The sequence below is a fragment of the Kogia breviceps genome, chromosome 15, assembly GCF_026419965.1.
Source record: "Kogia breviceps isolate mKogBre1 chromosome 15, mKogBre1 haplotype 1, whole genome shotgun sequence".
Taxonomy (NCBI): Eukaryota; Metazoa; Chordata; class Mammalia; order Artiodactyla; family Physeteridae; genus Kogia; species Kogia breviceps.
In genome coordinates, this window is record NC_081324.1 from 64,269,798 (window position 1) to 64,297,478 (window position 27,681).

The 27,681-nt window shown below is 46.6% G+C and overlaps 1 protein-coding gene and 1 pseudogene across 10 annotated transcripts in view; one reads left to right on the forward strand and one right to left on the reverse strand.

Annotated features, from left to right (window-relative positions):
- Positions 1–27,681, forward strand: part of PI4KA (phosphatidylinositol 4-kinase alpha) — a 94,274-nt gene that overhangs the window by 550 nt on the left and 66,043 nt on the right. For 8 of the 10 annotated variants that reach the window (XR_010836999.1, XM_067015657.1, XM_067015653.1 and 5 more), the window contains exons 2-3: positions 21,298–21,414; positions 24,820–24,913. Coding sequence is in view for 7 of the 10 variants with exons in the window: in XM_067015657.1 (XP_066871758.1) it covers positions 21,298–21,414; positions 24,820–24,913 (211 nt within the window). In the remaining 3 variants the exon portion in view is untranslated. The remainder of the gene's footprint in view (positions 1–21,297; positions 21,415–24,819; positions 24,914–27,681) is intronic. The other 2 variants (XM_067015661.1, XM_067015660.1) reach the window with 1 other exon arrangement.
- Positions 9,647–10,734, reverse strand: LOC131742851 (WW domain binding protein 1-like pseudogene; annotated as a pseudogene).

The window sequence follows — 27,681 nt, forward strand, 5'->3', positions numbered from 1 at the left end:
GAGCCTGGGGTCAGCTCCCCACTCGCCCTGCCTTGTGTTTCGTGACTCTGGGGCGATGCCGTCCTCGGGGAAGGGGCACTTTTCCGCGCTTTGCCCTCAGTGGTGAAGGGCGGGTGAAGCAGCGTATCTGGAAGAGGTTTCTGAGACGCACATCTGCTGCGCATTGTTTTTCTCTGAGACTAGAGGGGGCGTTAGACCGGCTGAGAGAGGGTATTTGAAGAAAAGAACTCAGGCCCTGGGGATTCCTTATCTTGGGAGAAAGGTGAAAGGTACCCACCCTCAAGAGTGCCTGGAAAAACGGTGGGAAAAACGCAGCTTTTAGAGTTGGAACGTCTCTGCACTGTTACTGTATGTCATCTTGGACTTAACCCTCAGAGCTTCTGTGTCCTTATCTGTGAAATGAAGTGGTTCTTGAGCATTAAATGAGTTCAGGCAGAAAGTGCCTGGCTCAGAGTAGGTAGACAGTAAAGGGCAGCTTTCCTCCCCCACCAGGGTGTGATGATGAGTGAGCACCGAAGGGATGGGATTATTCTTCCCCACAGCTTCCTGGCGGATGGAAAGAACGTTGTCTGACAGCAGAAGAGCGCTTGGGAGTGGTTTTGTGGCTCTGGTGAGGGAGGTGAAGCTAAAAGGCTGTTGCAGGTACCTTGGCAGAGTGACCTGGTCCTTCCTTGGCTTTGGCTTTGTAAGTTCTCAGACTTGCACAGTAAGCAGGTCTTGGGAGACTGATGCCAGCCTGACTTCTAGTCAAAGGAGGAGTACGATAGAATGGAAAGACTATGGGTTGTAGCCATAAGATCACCTGAATTTAAATCCTGTGTCATTCACTTACATTCGTGTGAGTCTGGGCAGGTCTGTTCACCAGTCTGATCCTCTGCTTTCCCCTGCAAAACACAAGGGCCATACTTGATAAAAGTATTGCAAAGATCGACAGAATGAAATGAATAAAGGGAGGCAGGTGGGTGCCTAATGAACGATCACTGTTATCATTACATGAGCCTGAGTTGATGGACCACAGTGCTGCTTTATGGAATCAAATCCATGCCAGCTAGTCAGCACATTCTCTTCTTAGAAGGAGGACCAAAAGTTGTATCAGAAGTTTGCTTGCTGGACTTGGAGAAGAGGGTGCAAGGATTTGGACGATCTTGAAGAAGAGCGTCCTGCGGCTCTAGCAGTGGCGGCACCCTTCCTCACTCAGTAACTGAAAAATGCACCTTCAGCTCAGCTCGCGTTTTTCAGTCTTCTTCACTAGTCACAAGAACATTCTGTAACTGCAACATAGTTTTATATCTTATGGTAATGCTTGGGTAGTCAAGATTATACAGTGTTTTACAATTAATTAATGCAGCTTTTAGGTTGGGCTCCCTAATACCATTCAGTTTCATCGGCTCATTTACAAACCACAGCAGGAAAAAGTTAACAGAGCCCGGGCTGCTGTATTTTTAAAAATTAAAACTAAGCTATTATTGCCAGTTTCTTTCTTTCTTTTTTTTTGCAAAAAAAATATTTATTTATTTTTGGCGTTGGGTCTTCATTGGTGCGTGCAGGCTTTCTTGAGTTGTGGTGAGTGGGGGCTACTCTTTGTTACAGTGCACGGGCTTCTCATTGCGGTGGCTTCTCTTTGTTGTGGAGCATGAGCTCTAGGCACATGGGCTTCAGTAGTTCTGGCGCGTGGGCTCAGTAGTTGTGGTGTACAGGCTCAGTAGTTGTGGTGCACGGGCTCTAGAGCACAGGCTCAGGAGGTATGGCGCACGGGCTTAGTTGCTCCACGGCATGTGGGATCTTCCTGGACCAGGGATCAAACCCGTGTCCCCTGCATTGGCAGGTGGATTCTTTTTTTTTTTTTTTTTTTTTTTTTTTGTGGTACGCGGGCCTCTCACTGTTGTGGCCTCTCCCGTTGCGGAGCACAGGCTCCCGACGCACAGGCTCAGAGGCCATGGCTCACGGGACCAGCCGCTCCGCGGCATGTGGGATCTTCCTGGACCCGGGCACGAACCCGTGTCTCCTGCATCGGCAGGCGGATTCTCAACCACTGCGCCACCAGGGAAGCCCGGCAGGTGGATTCTTAACCACTGCGCCACCAGGGAAGTCCCCAGGGCTGCTGTCTTAAAAAGGGCTTGCTCGCAAGATTGGCCCTTGGCTGGCATCGGGAACTTTGTGCTTGAGCTCTTCCTTCCATTCTCTAACTGATCAGGATGGTTCACTGTGTCTGACTCTGTAAGCAGCATGGTTTACGGTGAGCACCTGCTTTCCTTCTGGGAATCTGGAATTTTGATGGTTGCTAGGCAGGCAGTGCCTAAATGACCAGCCCCCAGTAAAAATCTTGGCACAGACGTCACTCTCGTGTTACTGCGTTGCTTGCTGCTGTAAGGGGTGTGTGCTTGGAGTGCCCCCTCACAGGAGGGAGAGACAAGAGGAAGCCCTTGCACAGCTTTCTCCAGACTCTACCTGTGTCTGTTTCCCTGGCTCAAATCGTTTCACTGTAATGAAATTTATCTGTGAGGACAACTATGTATGTGTGTGTGGTCCTGAGGACCCAAAACTACTTCTTTCTCAAGAGGAGGTTTCTGTAGGTGGCTGATTGCATCGGAAATATGTGAATTCCTCTTGTCCTCATCTATGATTTTGAGACTTGAGTATACTTGGGATCACTGTTACTATTTAGTCCTATACTGTATGTCTGCTTGCTGCACTCCCCTACTTTAAAACAGTTGATGAGAAGCCCTTAGCATTCCTAAGGGAAAGATTCTTGAGGTTCTTAAGAGTAAAAGAGTTTCTGAGTACCCACCTGGGGTAAGAAAACTGGAGACTTAAGCGGGGAGATGAGTGTTGAAACCCCCCACCCATTTCTTTGTTTTCATTTCTCTTTCTCCTCCTTTTTTCCAGAGAAGGCAGAGGACTGAGAGGGGCCTGATGCAGATAGGGTTGACCCGAGGAAGGCTGTTTTCTGAACTAGACCTGACACCTCAGCTCAGACATGGGAGCTCAGGCAGCCTGACATGCTTTCAGTGGCACTGGGACACATTAATGACACAACTTACCCTGTCTTTGTCCCTCGGCATACCACAGTGGGGTTGACTAACTCCATTCACCCACCATAACCCCAGGCCTTGAAGCCAAGCCTGTCACTACTGAGTGCATTTTACTTGTCCTTAATTCCTTAATTTTTCTCTTTCATCCAGAAAACATTTATTGAGCACCTATTGTTAATTGGTATGCATTAGGCCAGGTAAATAAGAAACTCCTAATTTGGTTGCTCAGGTGACCAGCAGCAAGTCAGTTTTGCTGCAAGTTCCCCATGTGCTCTTGTGCCCCAGGTCTGGTGACCAGGCTTCTGCCGTGTTCAGGTAGCCAGACCCAAGGGCCCTGGGCATCTATTCTAGGATCCTTATCTGAGCTTTGACCTTTTACTGTTAGGCTGCCTCTAAGACTGGAGTCCCAGCCCTGAGGCTCACCCCTGGGATTGCAGCCCACCTCTGAGGACACCCTCCGTGAGGCCCATTTAGGCCTCAGCCCTCTCCCTCTGGGGGAAAGAGGAGAGGAGAAAAATTGAGAAAAAAGAGAGTCCTGCCTACACTGAATCCATCTCTGATTTCCATCTGCCTGCCCATCTTTTGCTCTGCTTTCTTGGTTCTTGCCTGTCTTGAGAATGTTGCTGAGCCGCCCCTGCCAAGCCTCTTCCTGGTTCTGCCTGGTCATACTCCTCTGTACCCTGGAAGTCGGGGGACTTGTTCCTGCTTCTTCTCGCCTGGCCTGTGCCGTACTAACGGACCCTGAGCCCAGGACGTGGAGAGTTCTAGGCAGAGCTGCAAAGCAGGCAGCATTCTGTACCCTCCTGCTCCTCTTCCCACCCTCAAGAGGCTTTGATCAGACTCCTTCCCCATTTCTGAAAATACTCTCTCTTCTTCAGTTAGGGAGCCAGAATCTTGAGGTATTTAGCTAACTATTGACCTGATGTTTAAAGGGCACTGCGGCGTTAGGGACGGGCTGGACCCTCCTTGGTGGACAGGTGTGCTTCAGGAGATGTGCTGGATAACTCTTATAAGTAACTGAAGGAATGTGTGGCCAGGTGCTTAGGACAGTGGGCCTTCTGGAGTTCATGTTTATCCAGTCTGTCCTTTAGAGTGGTCTGCTGTGGAGTGAAAATCCTGGTATTGGCATTTTTTCAGCATCACGAAGCTGAAAATTTCCCATCCTGCTCCCATTCCTTCGTGAGGCCATGTTGAAAAACAAAACAAAAACATGGAGAGGAGAGAGAATAAGCTTCGGCAGAGGATATTGATGTTGCTAGAACCAGTGTTATTAAATCAACTCTAAAATATTTTGGGAAGAAATTGGAAGAAGAAAAATATCTTACCTGTAATCAAGCCACATTAACTGTATTAGTTTTCTGGGGCTGCCATAACAAAGGGCCACTGTGGCTTAAACAACAGAAATGAATTTTCTCACAATTCTGAGGCTGGAAGGCCATGGTGAAGGTGTCAGCAGGGCAGGTTTCTGTACAAGCCTTCTCTTTGGCATGTAGGTGGCCGTCTTCTCCCCTTATCTTCACATGGTTTCCCTCTGTGTCTGTCTGTGTCCTAATCTCCTCTTCTTAGAAGGACACCAGTCAGATTGGTAGGACTGGCCCTCCCTCATCACCTGATTTTAACTTAATTACCTCTTTCATGACCCTATGTCCAAATACAGTCACATTCTGAGGTACCTAGGCATTAGGACTTCATTATGAATTTGATGGAAGACACAATTCAGCCCATGACATTAACCCATCAGCACTGTTATTTCTTAAAGCTCTTTTTAAGTTTTTAACCATATATAGCTATGTTCACTTTATTGCTTTTTGCAAAAGTAGCCCATATTTATTATTTTGATGGTGGCATGTCATTTTTTGCATTGACAGACCATACTTAAGCATTTCTCTATTTAGACTTTCTAGTTTTTCCATGTAAAACAGCATGTTTGTACACCTAGCATGTTGTCTTCTTCTGAATTACATCCTTGTGTTAAATCACTGATGGGTCTTGATGTTTACTGCCCACCTGTTTCCAAAGAATTGTACTTAGTTGTGGTAGCATCAGCAAGACACCTTGTGCATGTTTATCTATAGCTTCACAAGGTTGGATTTTGCTGTATTTTTCCCTGCCAACTCAGTCAGCCTAAAAGGGTACCTTATTCTTTTGAGCCCAAGATAATGATATTGACCGTGGTTGGCTATTTATATTGTGAATTAAGCAAACAAACAGCTCCCAAGGCAGAATTGCTAGGATCATGTGATGTTGCTGTGTTTTTGTTTTCCGTTATGTGGAAACTTGAATGTTCTGTGTTCTCTTCATGCTTGTAGTCCTGCTGCTTGAGCACTGACTCCTGGCTGTGCACACTGTGGGTCTGCTAGGTGTGCACACAATCTTGACCCTCAACTAACTTACAAATTAGTAGGTGCAGGGCTGGCCAGTGTCTGTCCAGAAAGGATCTGGTGGTGAACTGTGTAGCTTTTCAATAAAAATACCCTGGGAGGATATTTAGCTGTTTTGTACTTTGCTGTGTTGGGAGTGGGAGGTGCAGATAATTTCTAATTTGGGCCCCAAACCGTTTCTCCATGGCTCTTAATAGGTTTGTGAAGAATGTAACAGAAGGTAAAAAAGTGAAAAGTGCTCCCAGAAAGCAAAAGTATTGGGAGGTTACCCTCAGTTGAGATTTTAAATAGGGATGGCTTGGAAGCCATGAGGATGGGCATTTGCAAGTATTAAGCGCATTGGTGAGGGAGGGTTATTTCAGATGGAGAGAACAGAGGGCACAGCACAGAGGAGAATGAGAAACAGCAGGTGATAGTGTTTGGCGGAACAGGGTCTGTTTAAAGAGGAGAGTGGAGATGAGGCTGGAGAAGAAAGCAGGTGACCTTGTTTGTGTTCCTAGACTCAGAGTCTGCATCTAATTGGTGAGACAAGGAAGAGCCCGTGGATGTTTCAGGACCTGAGGCTGGTGTGCGTTAGGAAGCTGATTATGGCTGCGTTGTTTGTGTCAGTGCCCTAGGGAGAATCAGGAGTGATGTGTCACTAGCCATCTGCTCCCCCAGAGGGCAAAGATGTTCTATTTCTGACTCCTTGCTGTGGATTCTCTTTTCTGCTGTCAGTGTTCGCAGTTTGCATCCAGTGAAAATGTGGCTGCCTCCAGTCCCTTCCACCAGCAGCTGTTCCCATCATGGATTTTAGTTGCTGAAATGTTTCTGTTTACTTATTTTCCTGGTTTCTTATTTATATATTTTTGTATTTGCTTCTCTCATGAAGAAAGCTTGGCCTTTTGTGAACATTGCCAAGCCAGCCAGAACCCTACTTTCATTTGTGTGAAAAGATGAGTAAATACAAGTTTGACGCAAAACTCCTCAGGTCTCCCTTGCATTTATTCGTTGAGTCTGAGAGGCTCTATCTTTGCTGTGGAAGCCATTCTCTTCTGAATGTTTCCATTTAGAGCTGGTCTGGAAGCCGGGATTCAGGACAGCCAAGGGTACACCATTATGAAAGCAAAGGATGGTGACCTCATCCACCCATTCATTCAAGCACTAAGTCTTTGAGTGCCTCCTGATTGCCAGGCACTGTGCTGGGCCCTGGACGGGCACTTGGAGGGACAAATAAATAGACATGATATTGCTGTCATGGCGTTTACTATGGAGAGAGACAAACAGCCTTAAACAAAGAACTACAAGTAAATATGATTTAAAGTGGTAACAAGTGTCATGAAGCAAAAGTAAATGGTATAATTGTTTTTTTTCGGGGATCGACTTTATTTGGGCTTCTCACAGTGGTTAGAGCCACTCCGTCTTCAGAACAATCACAGCACAGGAAAGCGTCACCGAGGCTGCCCAGAAAAGTCTGACCAACTGAGTCTTATTGCTTAAAATACACATATTCACAATAACTGATAAAGGGTGATGTGCCTCACACGGGAATGTGTATTTGCAAATCTTCTAAATGTAACGCCAAACCCTCGACCAACCCCTTTCTTCTCATTCACCTGGAACATCAGACTCCCTCAAATCTCCCTGGCTCCCTCACAAGTCCTTCAGCTCCCTATTTCCGCCTTTCGTCATGCAGGGCAGCCTCATGTAGCAGGGGCCAGACTGTGATGCTGGACTTGAGCCCAGCATCTTCTTCTCGTGTTTTCTTCTTCTCGTGCCTTTCGGGTTGGATGCTTCAGTGAACCCAGCATTAAACACGTGGACCAGTTCCCCACTCTGACTGGAGAAGGAATCCTGAGAGGGCCAGAATCCATCCCTTCGACCAGTTAACTCAAGCAGGATTCATTTTGGTAAAACTTGATCTTCTTTGAGACACTTCAGTGAGTTGTTTGGGATAACAACAAAACAAAAAAAGGTGGCAGGAAAAGCATCTGAGGGTTGCTGGCACACTCCTGCCCACTCTCGCCACACACCGGCCACACGCTGGACCTCAGCAGAGGGAGGTAAGACCTACAGCACTGTGGTGGCCACCAAACCCTCCTGGCTATTCTGGGCAGGGCTGATGTCTGGGCCACAGCCAGGCCGAGCTTGGCACTGAAGATCTAGTCCAGCTTCTGTCTGAGGTTCCACCTTGGCCTTCCGTCCTGATCAGTTGTGGACACCCCCAGGGGCTGACGCCGAGGGCCAGGAGCAGCTGAGGGAGGCAGACAGGCTCAGAGCATGTGTCTGTTTACAGGGAGCAGAACACAGGCCTCTGAGTGTCCATGGAGCAATGTGCAAATTGCAGTGACGGGTAGAGTAAAACCTCTACTTGGAGCACAGCATCTCTGGCAAACGTGGGGACTGCCGCCGATGGCACTGCTGAGTACACCCAAGTACACAGACATTTGCTTAGTAAACAGTAAATGCGTAAAATAAATTACCTTGAGAGGGCTGTGCCTGCTCCAAATGTGTGAGTAATGTGAGCAGAGTCGCTGCTGTTCAAAGTGTATTCACAGGAAAACGAGGCTGGGGGCTCACACACAACGGACAGACACACACAAGTCATCCAGAAAGTCACTGTATATGGACTGCACTTTATTCAACATGGATTTTGGTTTTGTGGACCCCAAACTCAGACACTCGTTCACCTCACAGCCTTGGATTTGTCTTATTTTGTGTGTGTGTGTGTGTGTGTGTGTGTGTGTGTGTGTGTGTATATACACACATATATACATGTGTATTCATATATATACTTTCCTTTCTTACCATAATATCAATGCCTAGTCTGAATGTCATCATTCAAGAGTGGGGGAAGAACCAAACTCTTCATATGAACAGGGCTGGACGGAATGTTAGTTTTGGCAGTTTGCTTTTTCCATTCAGATTATTCCTGTCAGAGCTCAACTGGTTTTTGAAGCCAAACTACAGTGATAAGGATCCTGTGGTCCTTCAGGATGGCTGCCTTCACCCTCCTACCTGGCCCACTTAGACACTTGACATAGGCTACAAAAATTAGTTACCCCATTCAAGGCGGGGTGGAGCAGGGAAAGGGCAAGAAAACCACAGATAACCAAGGCGTTTTTTCCAAATGGTCAGTTTGAAAAAACAAACAAAACAACTTATTCAGAATCAAGAGAAAATACTGTGTGAGTCAGGCTGCAGGACTGCCCTTTCTCAGGACCCACAGCCTCCTCATTTGTTCGTAGAGAACAGTGAGATGTGAAGGCCGGCAGATGTGTGCTTGCGGTGGGGGAGGGTACTGATCACCTGTGGGCACAGATCAGAGGGCAGAGATGTGGAAAGCTGCACCTCTATCTGCTGCCACAGCACAGGGCCTCCTGCTCCCCCACAGAAGTTCCAGAGATAGCCCCCACCTAAGCTTGCACACAAAACATCTCCTTCTGGCTCAACTGTAGCCAGGACTTTTTGAAGGCCAAGTTGGGAAAAAGCCACAAATTTTCCTTTTCCAAAACAGAATTCTTGCCTGCCCATTGGTCAAGTTCTATTTTCAGCTAGCTTTTTTTTTTTTTTTAAAGAAAAAAACCAAAGAGAATGCAGGTGTAATATTCCACACTTGAATCAGTCCGCGGCCAGCCAGAAGCTGCTGGGAAGGGACCCCTCCAGGATGCATCGTGCCACCTCGATCTCGTCACCTGGAATTTGAGAGCATAAGGCCTTTATCAATCCACCATGCAACCGCCGGTCAGCTCTCATCCTCCCACAGGAGGAGCCCAGTTCTGGCTCCGGAGACACTGGCAGCAAGGGGCGACAATCCCCGGACCTCTGGGGTCTTCACCCAGGGCTGAGACCTGCCACCTCTCTTGGACTGAGATGCAGCAAGGTTCTCGTAAACTCACACCAGAACGTGAATCCACTCTATCACCAAGAGTCACCTCAGGGCACAGTCTCATCCCCTCCTTGGGGGCTTCTGAAACACATATCTCTGACACAAGCAGGTAGTGAGACATGATGTAAAGGGGGACAGGGTGGGGTATGAGGAATGAGTCACAGGACAACTTCTCGGCCCTCCACGACACTGTGTTTCTATGGGGGACAAGGCACCCACACCCCAAACTGTACCTGGAGATGCAGGAAAATACAGGAGCAGAGGGGAAAAAAAAAAAAAAGGAATACAGTCACTTAATGCTTCTCTCATGGTTCTCCCCTACCCTGATTGCATCGCCAAGTTCTCGGGTGCAGGCAGGGCCTGCTCTAGCTGGGGGAGCTGCTGCTCTGGGAGTCTGGGAAGTCCTGCTTGTTGATGGTGTTCAGCAGCCGGCAGGCAGGCAGCCGCAGCAGGTGGGGGTGCCCGGCCGGGCCTGCTCCTCAGAGGGCTGGCAGAGCCCTTCCTCCTCGTCGCCAGGGCGCGGCACGTGGCAGCTGTCGCAGAATTCCAGCGGCCCGTCCAGAGCATCGTCAATGAGCACGTTGAACTCTTTGAGGTCGTCATCATGGTGGCCCCAGTTGTACACACATACCTCGATGCCCTAGTCACCTGTGAAGCCATGATGTCTGCCGGGTGTCTTGTCTTTGCTGTCAGGGAGGGCGCCGCCCTGCTCGGAGCTATACTCTTTCAGCAGCTCCTCCTTACATTCGGAATCCTTGTCTAGGAAGGTCCCAGGGTCCACATCCCCCAGGCCGGCCACAGAGCCGCTGGATGGAGTCCAGCGGCTTTGGTGGCTGCTGGGTCTTCTGGCATGTTGGAGGGCTCAGGGTCAGCAATGCTCAGGGGTCGCATGCTGCTTCTGCTGGGCCTGACAAGGGGCTGCTCTGAGCCTCCTGGGAGCCCCTGGTGGGATTGGCGCCTGGGGCCTGCTGCCTGTAGGGCCACACTGTGCAGGCAGCTACTGCTGCTGGATCTGGAAGGCACTGTATAGTGGGAGAGGAGTTGGAGGTCAGTTCACCACTTCCTCATAAGGAGGTAGTAAATAGTTCGGCAAAAACCTGACATAAAATGGCAGTGCTGAGTAATTGGGGGCTTCCCGGTAGGCTTTCAGGTTGATTTCAGGTTGCCGCTGTTGGGCCTGAAGGCGATGCTTGGCTCGGCGGTGGTGATACACGCATCAGCAGCTCAGGATGATGATGATGGTCCACATGAGCCAGAACCACCAGAGTTCATAGTAGTATTTGCAGCACTGAGACTGTTCACAGCAGTGTCCTGTGTCACAGATGTAGCTTTGATTGTTAGTACCCACGCAGGTTTCCTTATCCTGAGGGGGTTCAGCCCTGGCTGACAGGAGGCTGGGCAGCGCCTGGAGGAGCAGGTGCGCCATGCCACCCAGGAGCCTTCTCCTCTCCATCCCCCTCCCGCCCCTGCTCCTCCACCACCACGCTGCCACCTCCCTCCTCCTCCTCCTCCCTCTCCTTCTCTTCCCTCTAAATGGTATAATTGATTTACAATGTACACCTGAAACATTGTAAATCAATTATACTTCAATTTAAAAAGTAAATGATGTTGGTGAATTTTATCTCAATTTTTTAAAAAGGTAAATGGTATGAGGAGAGAGAAAATGGGCTCCCAGTTTATAGGGGGACCAGGGAAGACTTTATTTTTTTATTTTAAAAAAATATTTACTTATTTTATTTATTTATTTTTGGCTGCATTGGGTCTTAGTTGTGGCACATGGGCACTTCATTGAGGCATGCTGACTTCTCTATCTTTAGTTGTGGCGTGCAGGTTTTCTCTCTCTAGTTGAGGCGCTTGGGCTTAGTTGCCCCTCGGCATGTGGGATATTAGTTCGCCAACCAGGGATTGAACGTGCGTCCCCTGCATTGGAAGGCGGATTCTTTACCACTGGACCACCAGTGAAGTCCCTCAAGGAAGATTTTAAACAGAGCTGAAGGAGGTAGCTGATGAAGTGTGTACAAAGGAATTCTCCTAGCAGAGGATACAGCTTGTGCAAAGGCCGAGAGGTAGGAACATTTTTGACTCATTTGATGATGTTAGAGTAGGCTATAGTGGTTATAGCTTGGGGGTGGGGGTGGGCAGGATGTGAGCACCCAGGACAGGTAGTGAAATGATGGTTGACTTTATCTTAAGAGCAGTTTAACAGTTTAATAGCCTTTAGGGGATTGGTGAAGAATTTAAAATATTAGTAATAAGTAAAATAAAATGTCACAGTTAGCCTGTAGATGGGAATATTTGAGACCAGTTTAAATAGATTTGTGAAAATTACATTTAGTATGAATATTAATTGTTTTGTTTTAGATGTCTTTTCTCACTTAGGAAAATTGTCTGTTAGATCTTTTGGGGGGACTTATAATTATATAACTATGGGATCATAGATATTGGAGGACCTTTTTTCTTTTCTGTTGATAATATAAGCCTTTAAAGATATAAATTTCCCTCTAAGTGCTGCTTTAACAGCATTCCACAAATTTTAATATGTTGTGTTTTTTCATTATGTTCAAAATATTTTCTGATTTCCCATAGGATTTCTTCTTTGACTCAAAGGTATTTAGAAGTATGTTGCTTAATTTCCAAAAAATTAGGGAGTTTTTTTGTTCGGTTTTTTGTTGTTTTTTAACATCTTTAGGGGAGTTTTATAGATGTTTTTCTGATATTGATTTCTAAGTTAATTCTTAGTATATCAGAAAACATACTTTGTTTGATTTCAGTTCTTTTAAATTTATTGACTTGCTTTAAGAATCAGCATAGGTAAGATATTTCTTGGTGAATTTTCCAATTGTATAAGAAAAGAATGTGTGTTCTGCTTTTGTTGGGTGGAGTCTCCTATAAATATCTGTAAGGTCAAGTAGGTTTTTTAAGTCTTCAGTATCTTTACTGATTTTCTATTTGTTCTATCAGTTACTGAGAGGATTGTTGAGGTCTCCAACCATCATTGTGGACCTGTCGATTTCTCCTTTGAGTTTTTTTTTTCTTTTTTCTTTTTTTTTTTTGTGGTACGCGGGCCTCTCACTGTTGTGGCCTCTTCCGTTGTGGAGCACAGTCTCCGGACGTGCAGGCTCAGCGGCCATGGCTCACGGGCCCAGCCGCTCCGCGGCATGCGGGATCTTCCCAGACCGGGGCACAAACCCATGTCCCCTGCATCAGCAGGCGGACTCCCAACCACTGCGCCACCAGGGAAGCCCCTAATTGCCATCTTAATATTAATTCTTATCATCCATGATCATGGGATATCTTTCCATTTATTTAGGTCTTTACTTTCAGTGAGGTTTTGTAGTTTCTAGAATGTAAGTTTTGCACTTCCTTTGTTAAATTTATGTCTAAGTATTTTGTTCTTTTGATGTATTGTAAATGGAATTAATTCATGATGTAAAATTCACCATGGAATAATTTCTTTTTTGGTTTTTTGGTTTTTTGTTTTGTTTTTTGTGGTACGCAGGCCTCTCACTGTTGTGGCCTCTCCCGTTGCGGAGCATAGGCTCCGGACACACAGGCTCAGTGGCCATGACTCACGGGCCCAGCCGCTCCATGGCATGTGGGATCTTCCTGGACCGGGGCACAAACCCGTGTCCCCTGCATTGGCAGGTGGATTCTCAACCACTGCGCCACGAGGGAAGCCCGGAATAATTTCTTAATATCATCTTCAGTCTGTTCATTGGTACTGTATAGAAATGCAATTGATTTTTCCCCTATTTCCTTTATTGTGGTAAAATATATATAATTTAAAATTTGCCATCTTAATCACTTTTAAGTGTACAGATTAGTGATATTAAATACATTCATAGGGACTTCCCTGGTGGCGCAGTGGTTGAGAATCCACCTGCCAGTGCAGGGGACACGGGTTCGATCCCTGCTCCGGGAAGATCCCACATGCCGTGGAGCAACTAAGCCCCTGTGCCACTACTACTGAGCCTGTGTGCCACAACTACTGAAGCCCGCATGCCTAGAGCCCATGCTCACAATAAGAGAAGCCACTGCAATGAGAAGCCCGTGCATCACAATGAAGAGTAGCCCCTGCTCGCTGCAACTAGAGAAAGCCCGTGCACAGCAACAATGACCCAACGCAGCCATATATAAATAAATAAATTTATTTTAAAATAAATAAATACATTTGTAAGGTTTTACTGCAATCACCACCATCCATCTCTAGAACTCTTTTCGTCTTGTAAAACTGAAAGTCTGATTACAGTTGATTTTTCTATATTGATCTTGTATCCTGCAACTTTGCTGAACTTATTTATTAGGTCTAATTTTATTTTATTTTATTTTTTTTGTGGTACGCGGGCCTCTCACTGTTGTGACCTCTCCCGTCGCGGAGCACAGGCTCTGGACGCGCAGGCTCAGCAGCCATGGCTCATGGGCCCAGCCGCTCTGCGGCATGTGGGATCTTCCCGGACTGGGCATGAACCTGTGTCCCCTGCATCGGCAGGCGGACTCTCAACCACTGCGCCACCAGGGAAACCCCAGGTCTAATTTTTTTTTAGTGGAGTTTTAGATCAGCAGTCTCCAACTTTTTGGCATCAGGGACCAGTTGCTTGGAAGACAGGTTTTCCACGGACCGGTGTGCGGGAAGGGTATGGTTTCTGGATGATTCAAGTGCATTATATTTATTGTACATTTTATTTCTATTATTATTACATTGTAATATATAGTGAAATAATTATACAACTCACCATAATGCCGAATCAGTGGGAGCCCTGAGCTTGTTTTCACTTGCCACTCACTTATAGGGTCTTGATATGAATCTGCAAGCAATTTATTTATTATGGTCTCTGTACAGTCAAACTTCTCTGCTAACGATAATCTGTATTTGCAGCTGCTCCCCAGCACTAGCATCACCGCCTCAGCTCCAACTCAGATCATCAGGCATTAGATTCTCATAAGGAGCATGCAAGCTAGATCCCTCGCATGCGCAGTTCACAGTGGGGTTTGTGCTCCTGTGAGAATCTAATGCCGCCGCTGATCTTATAGGAGGCGGCGCTCAGGCGATAATGCAAGTGATGGGGAGCCTGCCACTCACCTGCTGCTGTACCACCCGGTTCTGAACTGGCCACAGACTGGTACCAGTCCACGGCCTGGGGGTGGGGTACCTCTCCTTTAGCTCATGTCATTTGCAAATAGAGATAGTTTTTCTTTTTTCTTTCCAATCTGGAAGGCTTTTATTTCATTCTCTTGTCTAATTGCCCTCACCAGACCCTCCAGCACAACACTGGGTAGAAGTGTTGAGAGTGAACATCCTTATCTTGTTCCTGATCTTGGCGGGGGGGAAAGCTTTCCATCTTTTACTATGTACAGTGTTGGCTGTGGGTTTTCCATAGGTAATCTTTATCAGGTTGAGGAAGTTCCTAGTTTGTTGAATGTTCATTTTTTTCTTTTTTTGGCCACACCGGGAGCATACAGGATCTTGGTTCCCCAAGCAAGGATTGAACCCATGCCCCCTGCCATGGAAGTGTGGAGTCTTAACCACTGGACCACCAGGGAAGTCCCTGTTGAGTGTTTTTATCATGAAGGGTGTTGAATTTTTTCACATGCTTTTTCTGCATCTATTGCAGAGCTGGTTTTTAAACTTTGTTAGGGCAGGTCTGAAATAGCTTTTGCGACAGGGGTAGTTTAGCCCCACTGCTGAGGTGTGGCCCTTCGAGTACTCCACCGAATGCTTTGCGGGTTTTTCACTCTGGCTGGGAGTAACTCAGACTCCTCTCAGCTCTGTGAGAACCCAGGAACCATTCATCTCACAGTTCCTTGGTTGTTTTTTGCCCAACATTGTGGAGTTATTACCGTATCCTGGTCTGTCTTAGTATATTCATCAAAGACTCAGGGGAACTCTTGCAGATTGGTGGAGCTTTTTTTCTGTTGAACTCTCTTCTCCAGAATTCCCAGCTGCTTTTAGACTTCCAGTACTCCCATTTCTGTCTCCTCAGCTTAGTGAGACCAGCATGATCTGCTTGGGATGCCCTTCCCTGTTTTGTGGTCCAGGATGTGTTTTCTGGCAGAAAATCAGGGCAGCTGTAGCACTCACCTTGTTTCCTCTCCCCCAAGCATTTCAGTACTGTGCTGCTTTTCCAGTGTACGAAACCAGTGGTTTCATGTATTTGTCCATTTTTCTGTTGTTTTTTGGCAGGAAGGTAAATCCAGATCCTGCTGTTCTCTCATGGCTGCAGGTGGAAGTTCTTGGCTCACCGGATTTTATTACTAGAGCAGACATTGCAAAAATTTATCTGTTCATCCTTTCATACCTGGGAAAGCTGAGGCTTGAGGGAGATGATTTGTCAGTTTGCCAAAATTGGCATAGTTTTAAGACACAAGCATCATGTCACAATCACCTTTATCTATCATGCTCGCTCTGAGTCACTTCGAAAATGTTGACTTATGTTCACTGTTCTCTAAGGAGGCAGGGTATAGGAGAATGACAATTAAAAAAACAGATTTAACAACAACAAAATACCACTAATACTTAAAGCATAATCTTCAGTTCTCAGGGACTTTTGTTTCTCCAGGAAGAATATTCCCTGAGGTTTCAGATAACAAAAGTTGCATACTTAAAAGTTTAATTGGCCAGCTTGTAACGCTATTATTGTAGCTTTATTTTGACCTACATACCTGACCTACACCCACTCTCATGTTGAGTTCTCATCTGTGATGTTCTGCCCACTCATCCAGACTTGTGAGGGCATCTTATTTTCTCTAACTTGGTTCGGCATTTCCTTACTTTGGCAGTAAATTCACCTCAAGACATCTCTCTTAACAGCCTTGGGTTAAAGTACTCTCAGGGCTTCTCAAAGTCTAAGGAAGTTACCTCTGTTGCCTCCTGTGGTCTGTTCCTTACTGGCCTCCTCAGAGTGACGTGCAGACCCAACCCCTCTGGATCCTTTTCGTAAATGGGAGCAACCCCGGCCATCTCTTTCAGATTTTGAGCTTAGTGACATTTTATAATGACAGGCTCTTCTCCCCGTCACCCCAAAGAAACCAAACTACTTGTTAATCTGTTGTAAACTTCTGAAGAAAATCATCAATGTTATTTTTTCATTTTTTCTTCATTATAGTGTTCAAGCTTTATTCTGCATTAGAACTTTGACCTCTCTGTGCCTCACTTTTGTAAGCCATAGAATGGGGATAGTTAATGGGGATGTGGTGGGCACGTGACCAGGGGGACACAGTCCCATCTGCAGGGGGCGGAAGGTAAGTACACAGGGGCTCCAAGGTAAGACATGAGAAGGGCAGGCATCTCAGCCCAGGGTTCTTGGTGGGCTCCTGAGAGGTGTGAGGGGACAGACCTGATGTCCAGAGCAGCTTGACAAGCAGGAGAGGGGGAGCTGCGTCTTAGAACAATGGGAGGGTTTTGTGGGGAGACGAGGCAGGTTGAGAAATGTTGCAGACAGTGGAGACCCTGGAAGCAGCCTGGCAGAGGTCCAGGCTGGGTGTCAGTATGTGGGAGGACCTCCCTTGCCAGGCTGCACATGTGCGTGGAGTTTGTGTCGGAGTTGGGGGCCAGCGGGGGTGCAGAAGTCAGGGTCTAGGGAAGTGCCTGCTGCCTGAGATCATACTTAACCCGGCAGGGCCAAGTTGCCCAACCTGTGAAGCAGGATGGCACGTGATCTCCTGCAAGTGGACGCTTGGCAGCCGAGGCTGCGCCCTCCCCCAGCCTCTGCCTGGGACCCTGCCTGTGATTGGGGGTCGTCAGTGGCCCTCAGGCCTGGGGCCGAGTGTCCTCTCAGTGTTGGGGTTGGGCCTGGGTGTGCTGCGTGTTTCCTTAGAGAAATTTTACCAAGGAAAGCTCAATGTCACAGTCCAGTATTTCCGTGATTTTTTTGCTAATGAAGTAATTTAATCAATTAGGTTTTCGTTTACACAGAGCTGTGGAGCATTTTCAAGGCTGCTTTGTGAGATTGAGCTTGACGTTCCTGGGCCTCCTGTCCCAGGTGGCACCGGCCTGGGTCCCCACCCAGCTATCCCTCTCACTGCAGCCACGCGCCTGCATCAGGGCCAGATAGCTGCATCACCTGCTTTTTAAAAACCTTCCTACTTAGATTGAGATTCTTGGGGAAGTTATAGTTAAGTAGCAGTTGTTTTGCTGATATTAAGATGTTAGAATTAAAGAAGTTGTAGTAGGACTGTTGTATGCAGAAAACATCTACTTAGTTTAGTTGACCTAGATTTTCTTTCGGTTTTGTTACTTCTTTGTTCTTGGATTACCCAGATTCTATCAATTGAAATATTATACACTCTTCTCTTATTTTCTGAGCTCTAAGAGTATAAGTATTATTGTCCTTTTAGAAATAAGATTTACATTAGTGGAAAAATTGTTTCTACTATTAAAACATTTTTTTTTCTGACTCTGCAGTTAACAGTATTCCTTACAGAAAATATAGAAAAGAGTAAAGAAGGAAATAAATATTGCTTGTAACCTGATTAATTTTTATATCTTTCTTGATAAGCAGTCCAGGTTTTGAGTTTTGTTTACAACTCTGTGACCAACTGTATTAGTTTCCTGTTGGCTGTTGTAACAAATGCCTACAACCTTAGTGGTTTAGAACAGCGCACATTTATTGTTTTATAGTTGTTTAGAAGTCTCACTGGGCTAAAATCAAATAAGAGGACTTGTCAGCACCATTTGTCACATATAGTTCATGCTAACTACCTGGTAACTGGAGTGATCGACTGTGTTAGCTGATTGGCTTCATCCTCCCACCTTTAGACAGGAGGTGGTTTTGCAACTTGGAGCCTGAAACCCATGGAAGTTAGGCTCCTGTCCTCCCCAGAGATGGGGAGATGGGTACTGTCTCCCTCAATGTGTACATTCCAAAGAGGTGGCTCCCCAGGTCCTCGAGAAAGGCATTCCTAAGTCATAAAGCTCACAAAGTGCCAATCTAGTCTTCAAAAGAATTTATTTACCCTTCTAAGAAAGGAGGAAATCCTTCCTTTGGCAAGTTTTCTAGTGTGAGTTCTCAAGGAAAGAGGAGAGGGACAGCTCTTCCCTTACTTTCAACTGGGAGAATTAACGCCTCTTATACCACCTCATCTCTGGTCCTCACCCGGGTTGTCTGTCCCCCTCTGGAACGAGGGCAGGGCCTGGTCTGAGGTTCAGTCTGCACCCACAGCGCCCAGGGTGATGCCTCCTGCAAGTAGTGCCCGGTGAACAGTGAGTGAATGAGTTAGAGGCGTCCTGCTTCCATCGACCCTCATAGGAGCCATTCGAAGGCCGTTACTGATGCACAGTGGCGTGGACTATGCCCACCACTTGCTGTGGAGCCCAGGTGAGGGCTGTGCTTCTATACCTGGCCCCATGGGGACGCTGTATAGACGGGAAGCTGAGGCTCGACGTGTCGCCTGGTGACGCTGGGTCTAACTCCAAAGTCCAAGTGCATTTCACTTCCACAGAAAAGTACAGCATGATCCTTACCCTGCCCCCCGAAAAGCCTCCAGGGACAGAGCACAGGACTGAGAGCACGAGCATATAAAATCTTAGGCTTGTCTGTGTTGACGTGTGGGACTGTTGAAAGGTTATCTTTTCTGTACAGTTACAGCTTTTCCATATTTAGTAGTGAGGTTGGGCCAGTCCTGCCACGTTTCCGAGTCTCACTTTGTCCTCCAGCCTTGGGGTCCCCCCAAGGTCTGTGTTGCCTGGGGTAGGACCTGTGGGAGGGCTTCCACAGGCCTCGGGTCAGTGCCGGCTCAAGGGTCAGCTCTAGATCTCAATGGCTCCTTCTGATATAATCCATCTTGTGGTGGATTTCTTATTTGCAGGCGTGTTTCTTGAGAGACTTGACTGTCCGTTATGTGAGTGTGAGTCTCTGCAATGATCACTTTACCGTGCTTGGTCTGCAGCTCCTTCGTGTTTTATTTCCCCTGATCGTGAAGCATGTTCTCCCAGTGACGAGGGGGAAGTTCTACTTCCTTTCCTTGTTTACCTGTTGCTGTGTGCTCTTTTGCCTAAGCATTTAATCACACAAGCATGGATTCCCCCTCATGTGTATATATTTTTATTTTAACCTACTGGATGTTTTTTCTGATTACACAAGAAGTACTTTCCTTTAGAACATATTTTGGCAAATATAAAAAAGCATGAAGAAGAAATGTCTCACCTCTGGTCATCCTGTCTTTCAAAACTATTAACACTTTGATTATATGTGTGTGTATATATATATATATATATATATATATATATACACATATACATATATGTATATTTTGGGCCACGCCTCATGGCTTGTGGGATCTTAGTTCCCCGACCAGGGATTGAACCCGGGCCACGACAGTGAAAGTGCTGAGTCCTAACCACTGGACCGCCAGGGAACTCCCTAATGCATTTTCTTCCAGCATTTTTTCTGTATGTAATTCAGATCATTCCTTTCGTGAGCTTATAGAACATTTAGAACATTGTTCTGTGTCGCTGCTTAGTCATAGAAAAATGCCATTTTTAATGTCTGTAACATTAGATTAAACTTTACAAAAGCATTGTTTTTGTAGGTCAAAAATGGTTGAATATCAGCAGTTAGGGTTTAACCTAATATTTGATCAAGTGGTTGATCATAATTTTCCTAATCTTAAATATTTAGATTGTTTCAGAGTTTCGATTAGTATACACAACACTGGGGTGAAAGTATTTTACATAATCTTTGCCAGTTTCAATTTGTCCTCTTGTATTTGCCCTTTTAAAATCTGAAGGGAACAACAGCAAATTACCTATAAAAAATTACAGTGGTAATTGATGCATTTTCAGGGCAAGTGGCAATCACTGGCTTCCATTTCCTTTGCTGTTAGAACATCCCACCAGGGCTTCCCTGGTGGCGCAGTGGTTGAGAATCCGCCTGCCGATGCAGGGGACGCGGGTTTGTGCCCCGGTCCGGGAAGATCCCACATGCCGCGGAGCAGCTGGGCCCGTGAGCCATGGCTACTGAGCCTGTGCTCTGCAACGGGAAAGGCCACAACAGTGAGAGGCCCGTGTACCACAAAAAAAAAAAAAAAAAAAAAAAAAAAAAAAAAAAAAAAGAACATCCCACCAGACCACATGAATGTCAGTGAGAGACTTCTCATTGGGTCCATGGGACAGCAAGATTAGGGCCTCCTGATGTATCTTAAAGCTCTGTTCAGAGCTTGCTCTGGCAGAGATTTTCAAGATTGGCATCACCTGATTTCCTTTTCATAATAAATCCTGATTTTTAGTTCTTTTATGACAGACATTTACTGTTGGTGTGTTCTGACGATAATCCTAGTGTTTCTATTTATTCAGGAAATTGCTGACTGCCTGTGTGCTGCCCTCTGCCTGCCACCATGCCATGTCCAGTAACAATATTTATTGTTTACTGAGCATGTACTGTGTGCCCTGCACAGTTCTGAGTGCTTTACACACATTTAATGTTTAAAGAGCCCTAAGGGGAGGCCTTGTGACTATAGATAGCTTACCTGTAGGTTTTCATAACCTGCTCACGGGCACCACTGGGAGGTGGGGACCCTGGACTGCCCTGACACCGAAGGGCAGACATTAGCCATCGTGCTTTACCGCCTTCGTGGACACAGCCTTTCAGCTCTTGGTCCAGGTTCCTTGGAGGGGTGTGTATACCATCATTTCAGAGGCTGGAGGTGTCCTTTTTATGACCTTTTGATGGGAAAAAAATGACTTACTTGTTGCATATATTTGCTGGGCTTTTTTTTTTTTTTTTTTTTTTTTTGCTTACGCGGGCCTCTCACTGTTGTGGCCTCTCCCGTTGCGGAGCACAGGCTCCGGACGCGCAGGCTCAGCGGCCACGGCTCACAGGCCCAGCCGCTCCGCGGCACGTGGGATCCTCCCGGACCGGGGCACGAACCTGTGTCCCCTGCATCGGCAGGCAGACTCTCAATCGCTGCACCACCAGGGAAGCCCTTGCTGGGCTTTTTGATACTGGTTTATCTGAGTGTGGGTTTATATATTTTTAAGCTATGGGCTTTTTTTGTTTGTTTGTTTGTTCTCATTTTCTAGGTCCAGAAGCTGCTGTGTATGTGCCCAGTAGATTTCCATGGCATCTTCCAGTTGGATGAAAGGCGGAGAGACGCGGTGATTGCATTGGGCATTTTTCTCATTGAATCTGATCTACAGGTAGGACTTGGCTAAATTAAAAGTGTTTCTGCATGCAAAAGAGGGTGCAGTTAGGGTTTAAGTTTGTACCTACTTTATTCTCCTAAATCAGGCCTAGAGGAGCGCTCGCGAACCTACCTGGTGGAAGTAGTCAGCTGAGGGCTAGTGATGGGGAGTGGGCAGAACTAGTGGGAATGAGACTTCTATGGACGTGTCCTCAGGAAGGTGCGGTTCTTGTTTTCGCCAGAAAGTTAGAGTGCTTTGTGAAGTAACCATGTACCCTCCAGAGTAGACTTGATTTTAAATCTCAGGCAAAATGCTCAGGAGCCAGACTCAGAGTAACCACTTCTTTTCCTTCCAAAAGGACAGTGTTCTTTGAGATAATTGTGATATAACAGTCTTTTTCAAAACTATGATAGATATAAATTGTTTTAGAGTACATGTTAATGTGCCTTTTAAAGGTGATTTACAAACCAGTGTTGTCACTACAACAGAAAATGGCCATTTTTTAGTATTTACCAAGGCTAATTGAAGCAAATGCTCAGTCACTGGATACAGAGTCTTTTATCTGTTTATTTTTATCATTGCCGAAAATTATTTTTTAAAATTCCAAGTTTAGGGCTTCCCTGGTGGCGCAGTGGTTGAGAATCCGCCTGCCGATGCAGGAGACACGGGTTCGTGCCCTGGTCCGGGAAGATCCCACATGCCGCGGAGCAACTAAGCCCGTGAGCCATGGCCGCTGAGCCTGTGCGTCCGGAGCCTGTGCTCCGCAACGGGAGAGGCCACAACAGTGAGAGGCCCGCATACCGCAAAAAAAAAAAATAAATAAATAAATAAAAAATAAAAAATAAAAAAAAATTAAAAAAAATAAAATAAAATTCCAAGTTTAATCGTCCTATGTTAAAAAAATAAAGATGTCAGCTATTTGAATTTTTATTCATCTAAAAAAGTTAGTTTGCATGTCCTGGAAATTTTACTTCAGTAAGAATTAATATTTTTGACAGAGTATTTATACATTTGAAAAAAAAAATAAGCATTTTAATTTTAGAGAAGTATTTCAAAAATTAAATAGGTTATCTGATCAAGGCCACACGAAAAACCAAGATTAGATGCATAAGCTGCATTTTAATTATTCTTATTTATTTTTAAATGTGAAAATAAAGACAATCATTTTCTGTTTGCCAGGTCCTATTTAAATTTAAATATAAAAATAAAGGGAGGAGGGCTTCCCTGGTGGCGCAGTGGTTGAGAGTCTGCCTGCCGATGCAGGGGACGCGGGTTCGTGCCCTGGTCTGGGAAGATCCCACATGCCACGGAGCGGCTGGGCCTGTGAGCCATGGCCGCTGAGCCTGTGCGTCCGGATCCTGTGCTCCACAATGGGAGAGGCCACAACAGTGAGAGGCCAGCGTACTGCAAAAAAAAAAAAAGGGGGGGGGGAATAAATTTTCAAAAAGAAACCTGTATAAGACACTACTGCTATTCGAATGAGTATTACTTGAAACTATCTTTGGCAAACACATCACTTGCTGGATTTGCCTGTGAGCCCCTAAAACCCTAATATCGGGTTTTTTCAGATGGCAGGGAAGAGACGAGTACAAGTTACTTTTGGTGTGGTTTGGGTTCGGGGTCAGTGGTTGGCAGGGGTGGCAGCGGCTGTCCCATGGGGCTCACAGTCGGCCTGAGCTTCCCAGGAAGCCAGAGGCCTCACGGACGCCAAGAGAGGAGCCCGGTGCCTGCTGGCCCCTGCACCTAGGGACCAGCTTTCTCGTGATCCACCTGGAGTTTGTGTTCCTTTCCTCCATCCCGGGTGGGCGCTGGCACTGGCTTCCTTCATGCCCAGTTAGTGGGCTGCCCTGGCGGCAGCCGTGGCCAGAGTAGTAGTGGTGATGACACCATTGCAGGGTGTGTGGGGAAGAGCCCGGGCCGCTCCCTCTCTGCAGGGCCTTGGTGTGCGGCCCCTTCAGGGTCTTGTGTGTGTTAGTACACCAGTTCTCTGGGCAATTGTTGTACAGGAAAAATGGTTTTGTTTTCACTAAAGAAAGGTCTTTATTTATTTTGGTTACCTGCTGTGGCATAAAAATTACCCCAAAGTTGGTGGCTTAATTACCCAAAGTTAGTTGGTTTTGTTTGGCGGAGGCTTTTGCTCATGAATCTGCAGTTCAGCCAGTGCTCAGAAGAGCCTAGTGTCTGCTCCATTTGGTGTCATCTGGGGTGGCTCAAAGGCTGGCCCTGGAGTCACCTGAAGGCCCCTCCCCCACACGTATGGGGTTGATCCTGGCCGCTGGCTGGACCTTCTCTGGGGCTCTTGGTCAGGGCCCCTCCATGTGCATGGCCTCCCTGTGTGGCCTGGGCTGTGTCATTTTGTCACAGCATAGTGTCTGGGTTGCAAGAGTGCGTGTCCTGAGAAAGAGCCGGGGGAAGTGGCTCTGCCACCTCTGAGCTAGCCTTGGGAAGTCAGGCTCATTCATTCTGCTTTCTACATGCAGCTATCCCTTGGCATCTTCAGGGGATTGGCTCCAGGACCCCTTGCAGGTACCACAGTCCAAGGATGCTCCAGTCTTCAATATAAAATGGTGTAGTACTGTCGGCTCTTTTTATACACAGACGTGGAACCCTCGGATACGGAGGTCTGACTGTACACTAGAAGCAAGTCACCAAGGCAGCCCTGTTTTCAGGGGATGCAAATTTGACTCTGCCTTTTGGTGAAAGGAGTGTGGCAGAATTTGCAACCATGTTTTCAAAGCCGCATGTTTTTTCAGCATTTCAGAACATCAGATAGTGTCCCCTTCTCTGGAGCACACTTGTCCTTCGCGGGGGCAGCCGCATGTAGGGAGACAGCCGGGAGAGCTAGTGGTGGAAGGTTATGAACTCTATGCTGATTGGCTAGTTTGGAAACTAGATGAAAGTAATTTTTCCATTGGCTAACGTTGGCTATGAAGTCTAATGCTCAATTTGAGAGGAGCAAAAGGAAACATGAAGCTGAAAATTTAAGTAAGGAAGGGAAGAGCACAAGGGCCGTGAACAACAGAAAGAAGCATCACCAAGTTTGTAAGCTGCTCTCCAGTCTGGAGGATGTGGTCCTGAGGTTTGGGTATGGGGACTGACTGGAGGATGTGGTCCTGAGGTTTGGGTATGGGGACTTTAAGCACCTGGCAGGAGGCAGTTCTGAGTGTGTGCACACATGTCTTCTTCTGGAGGCCAGAGCCAGGCTGGACACTGAGCAGCAGAGGGCAGGTGTCGGCCTTCCTGTTGGCCAGAGGGACGCTGCCCGCCATGTGCAACAGGAAGGGTGCAGCACTGTGCAAACGCCCTTCTCTGAGATGATCAGGATGTGGATGTGCTTTGTTTTGGGCTCAGTCTGTGCTAAAAAGCTACCAGTCATGTACTTAATTAAATGTTGTGTTTTTTTTTGTTTTTTTTTTTTAGCACAAAGATTCTGTGGTTCCTTACCTTCTTCGACTTCTTAAAGGTCTTCCGAAAGTGTATTGGGTAGAAGAAAGCACAGCTCGGAAAGGCAGAGGTAGTTTTGTTTAAAGTTTCCCTGAATGTGAGGAAGCATCTGTGTGTTCCCCGTCTGTGAGGATTGAATGTTTAATCACACTAACGCGGCAGTTAGGATACTTCTAGTTGGTTCCACTCTGGTGCCTGCAGCACTAGCACTTTCTCACGTTGCCTAGAGCCCTGGGCGGGATGAGCGGGGCTGAGCAGGACCACGGGGACCCTCAGGAACCTTTACTCATGTCCCATTGGCTGCCCTGGGTCCCCTGGTGTCCCTGAGCTGGTCTGTTGCCTCAGATGGAGAGGCTCACCCTGCAGTGAGATCAGTTCTCCAGATGGCCTGGTGGCTGCCCAGAAAGGAGGGCTGAGATGGGAGTTTGGGACTCAACCACCATGTCCACTGTCAGTAGTTTTATCGCTTTGTCGATGTTGCTAAATTTCCACTGAACTTTGCATCTTTGCAAATGGAATAAATTCATGTGTATTTCTTTTTAACTTGTGTTTGATACTGATCTCTCTTTTTTTGTTGTTTTTTTTGTTTTGTTTTTGGTTTTTTGGGTTTTTTTTGTGGTACGCGGGCCTCTCACTGTTGTGGCCTCTCCCGTTGCAGAGCACAGGCTCCGGAAGCACAGGCTCAGCGGGCATGGCTCATGGGCCCAGCCACTCTGTGGCATGTGGGATCCTCCTGGACCGGGGCACAAACCCGTGTCCCCTGCATCCACAGGCGGACTTGAAACCACTGCACCAACCAGGGAAGCCTGATACTGATCTCTCTTTAAGGTCAAAGAGGAAGTTAGATAATCTTTTCTCTCTTACCCTCCACTGCCCTCCCCTCCCTGTCTCCATGCTTGCCTTCTTCCTCCCATCCCTCCCGAAGTATTTACATAGGTCCCCTACATGCCAGGCATTGTGCTAAACGCTTATAACACTCATGATCTTGTAAACGGATTTCCCAAGACTCCAAAATCAGCTTGGAAGATCTCCGACATTTCAGAGTTCATGACCCATGAGACTGAAGTTTCTTTGTAATCTCTCTCTCTGAGGTCCAAGGCCCCCACCTTCAGATCTAGTGGGGGGTTGGTGCCTGCAAAGAAGGCCCTTGTCCTTTCTGTTGGTGGCATGGCCTGAATTTGTCAGGTGGGCTCAGTCTGCTGGAGACTGTGCTGTCCTCATGAACATCCGCTTGTGCCTGCCCTTGTTCCTCTTGCCCTTTGGGTCTTCAGCATTTCTGGTGACTTACTGTACCTAAAGCTGACAGACCCCAAATTATGCAGGTGTCCTGGAATTTGAAAGACTACAAATTAAATAGAGCATTGCTGAAAAGTGAAACATCTCTGTCTACCATTGTTATCTAATTTGGGGAGAAGTAGAATACTAGAAAGTGTTGATCCTATTTTATTTTATTTCAAAACAGATATCACTTCTATGTACTTGGACTCATTTGAATGAATTTTTTAGCATTATTTAAACATTGTTAGGGACTTCCCTGGTGGCACAGTGGTTAAATATCTGCCTGCTAATGCAGGGGACACAGGTTCAAGCCCTGGTCCAGGAAGATCCCACATGTTGTGGAGCAACTGGGCCCATGCACCACAACTACTGAGCCTGCGCTCTAGAGCCCACAAGCCACAACTGCTGAAGCCTGCATGCATGCCTAGAGCCCATGCTCTGCAACAAGAGAAGCCACCACAGTGAGAAGCCCACACACCACAACGAAGAAGAGCCCCTGCTCACCGCAAGTTGAGAAAGCCTGCACGCAGCAATGAAGACCCAATGCAGCCAAAAATAAATAAATAAATAAGATAAATTTATTTTAAAAAAAACATTGTTAGATATATAAATTTCCAATTATTGGGTAATATTTCAGTCTCCTAGTTTCTATTAAGGCAATATCACTTTGCTTTGATAAACCCCATAACATTAGTTCTTAAAGGGCCATCCCTGGACCAGCAGCATCAGCACCCCTCGGAACTTGTCATAAGGGAGGTTCTCAGACCCCACATTGGAGCTACTGAGTTAGGAACTCTGGGCCCGGGAGTCAGGCAGACTGCGTTTCAACAAGCCCTCCCGGTGGTTCCGGCCACACTCAAGCTTGAGAAGGACCTAGAGCTGTGTCTCAGAATCACATGTGCGGAAGTAGACACGCAGTGGTCGTCTGCTCTGTGTGTGTGTGTCTTTGAGTCGGTGCTCCACGTTCAAAATTGGTTAAATGTTTAATAGTGATGGAACCTCCTCGGCAGCAGGTCTAACCTTCCCAAAGTGCACTTGACAGAAGTGGTGCTTCACTTGTGGTCTTTTGGGTGTAGTGCTCCCTTCTTGACCTTGAGGCTCTGCTCTTGAGAATCTCCATACTGGCAGGCTCAGTTGGGGAACGGCTTAAAAACCTATGAGGAATAGAGCACATCTCTGGGTGCTCTTCTGAGGATTTTCTGTACCTGTCAGAAGAAAAAAGGAAAAAAAACATTAATTCAGTTTAAAGTGATAGTAATTGGTATTTGATAGTTAGCCTCCATGAAACATCTCCCATAGTCTTACCAAGATTGATTTCCCAATTTTATTTAGGTTGGGAATAAAACATGGAATCTGTCATGTTGAGAGGCTCGGTAATCTCAGACTATAAATTGGCTCAGCAAACATTTCAATTACTTGAACCAAAACATTTTATTACAAGGAAGGCAGGGGTGTTTCTCAGCGAACACGTTGGGCCCGTATCTTCTCTGGAGGTTCATCCTGACGAGGGCGGCCTCCACTGTAAGCAGGTCCTTGGCAGCCGTGTGAGAGGGAACAGCC